Raw genomic sequence first — 921 nt, forward strand, 5'->3', positions numbered from 1 at the left:
TGACTTCTATCTTATTCTGTAAAACTGGATGGGGCACTCAGCATACAATCCTTTTGGTCAGGGTGGCTGAACAATCTGCGATAGAGTCGACTGATTATAACCATTATAGGACGAGGTGACTTTGCTGCTGGAGCACAGCCATCCTCACGGCTGTCTGCCAACTTGTCCTGGTCATTGCCTAGAGGTAGAGGATGATGAAACCTTCAACCTCAGTGGGCAATTTCATCAAGAAGCCAACGAACCACCATCTCCATTCACTGTGCTCCTGTTTGCCTAACTTGGCAATACGCTGACATTTTTAAAGTAGTAAGAGGCCTTCTCTTTAAGAAAGAGGAAGCACTACAAATCACCTAACCTGAAGCCACAGGTGCACACCAAAGGACAGTTTCGGTTTCTGGCTGAGTGGGAGGGAATCAAGATCACACATTGCCTACAAACATGGACACATCCTGTATCAGACACATCACAGAAGTCAACGATGCACGTATAAGAGGACATGTGTCCTCTCCATATGTTCTCAATATAGTCAACACTTTCGACCCACGGATATTCCTTCAATCTTTATTAACTATAAAGTAGACTAAGCAAAGTTTGGCTGGACAGACATATACCACAAGTCCTCAAGTCAAGGTGAGTATTTTGAGAGGCAAAGGTGGGTTTTTTTCCCTAAAAGTACAACTTTTACCTGTTCAGTATAACGATCTATTTTGGATTGTGCCACAGGAGATAGTTCGATATCTTTGGCTCCATAGACAGCCTGGGCAATGGTTCTTATCTTTTCCACAATTGGAAGCTGGAGAAACACAAAAGATAACAAAATTGTTAACTTTAATATGGTTAAGGAATTAAGAGAAAGCTTAGTGAGATTTTACTGACATTTTCTTTTTTTTTTGAGACAGAGTCTCACTCTGTTGCCTGGAG

At 41.9% G+C, this 921-nt stretch overlaps 1 protein-coding gene across 1 annotated transcript in view; it reads right to left on the reverse strand.

The window, feature by feature from the left end:
• MTHFD1L (methylenetetrahydrofolate dehydrogenase (NADP+ dependent) 1-like) overlaps positions 1 to 921 on the reverse strand; it is a 213743-nt gene that overhangs the window by 52094 nt on the left and 160728 nt on the right. Inside the window, exon 25 of the mRNA XM_012655557.1 lies at positions 686 to 793. Coding sequence (XP_012511011.1) covers positions 686 to 793 — 108 coding nt within the window. The remainder of the gene's footprint in view (positions 1 to 685; positions 794 to 921) is intronic.

Source organism: Propithecus coquereli, unplaced genomic scaffold (genome assembly GCF_000956105.1).
Source record: "Propithecus coquereli isolate 6110/MARCELLA unplaced genomic scaffold, Pcoq_1.0 Scaffold48, whole genome shotgun sequence".
In the NCBI taxonomy this organism is placed as follows: domain Eukaryota; kingdom Metazoa; phylum Chordata; class Mammalia; order Primates; family Indriidae; genus Propithecus; species Propithecus coquereli.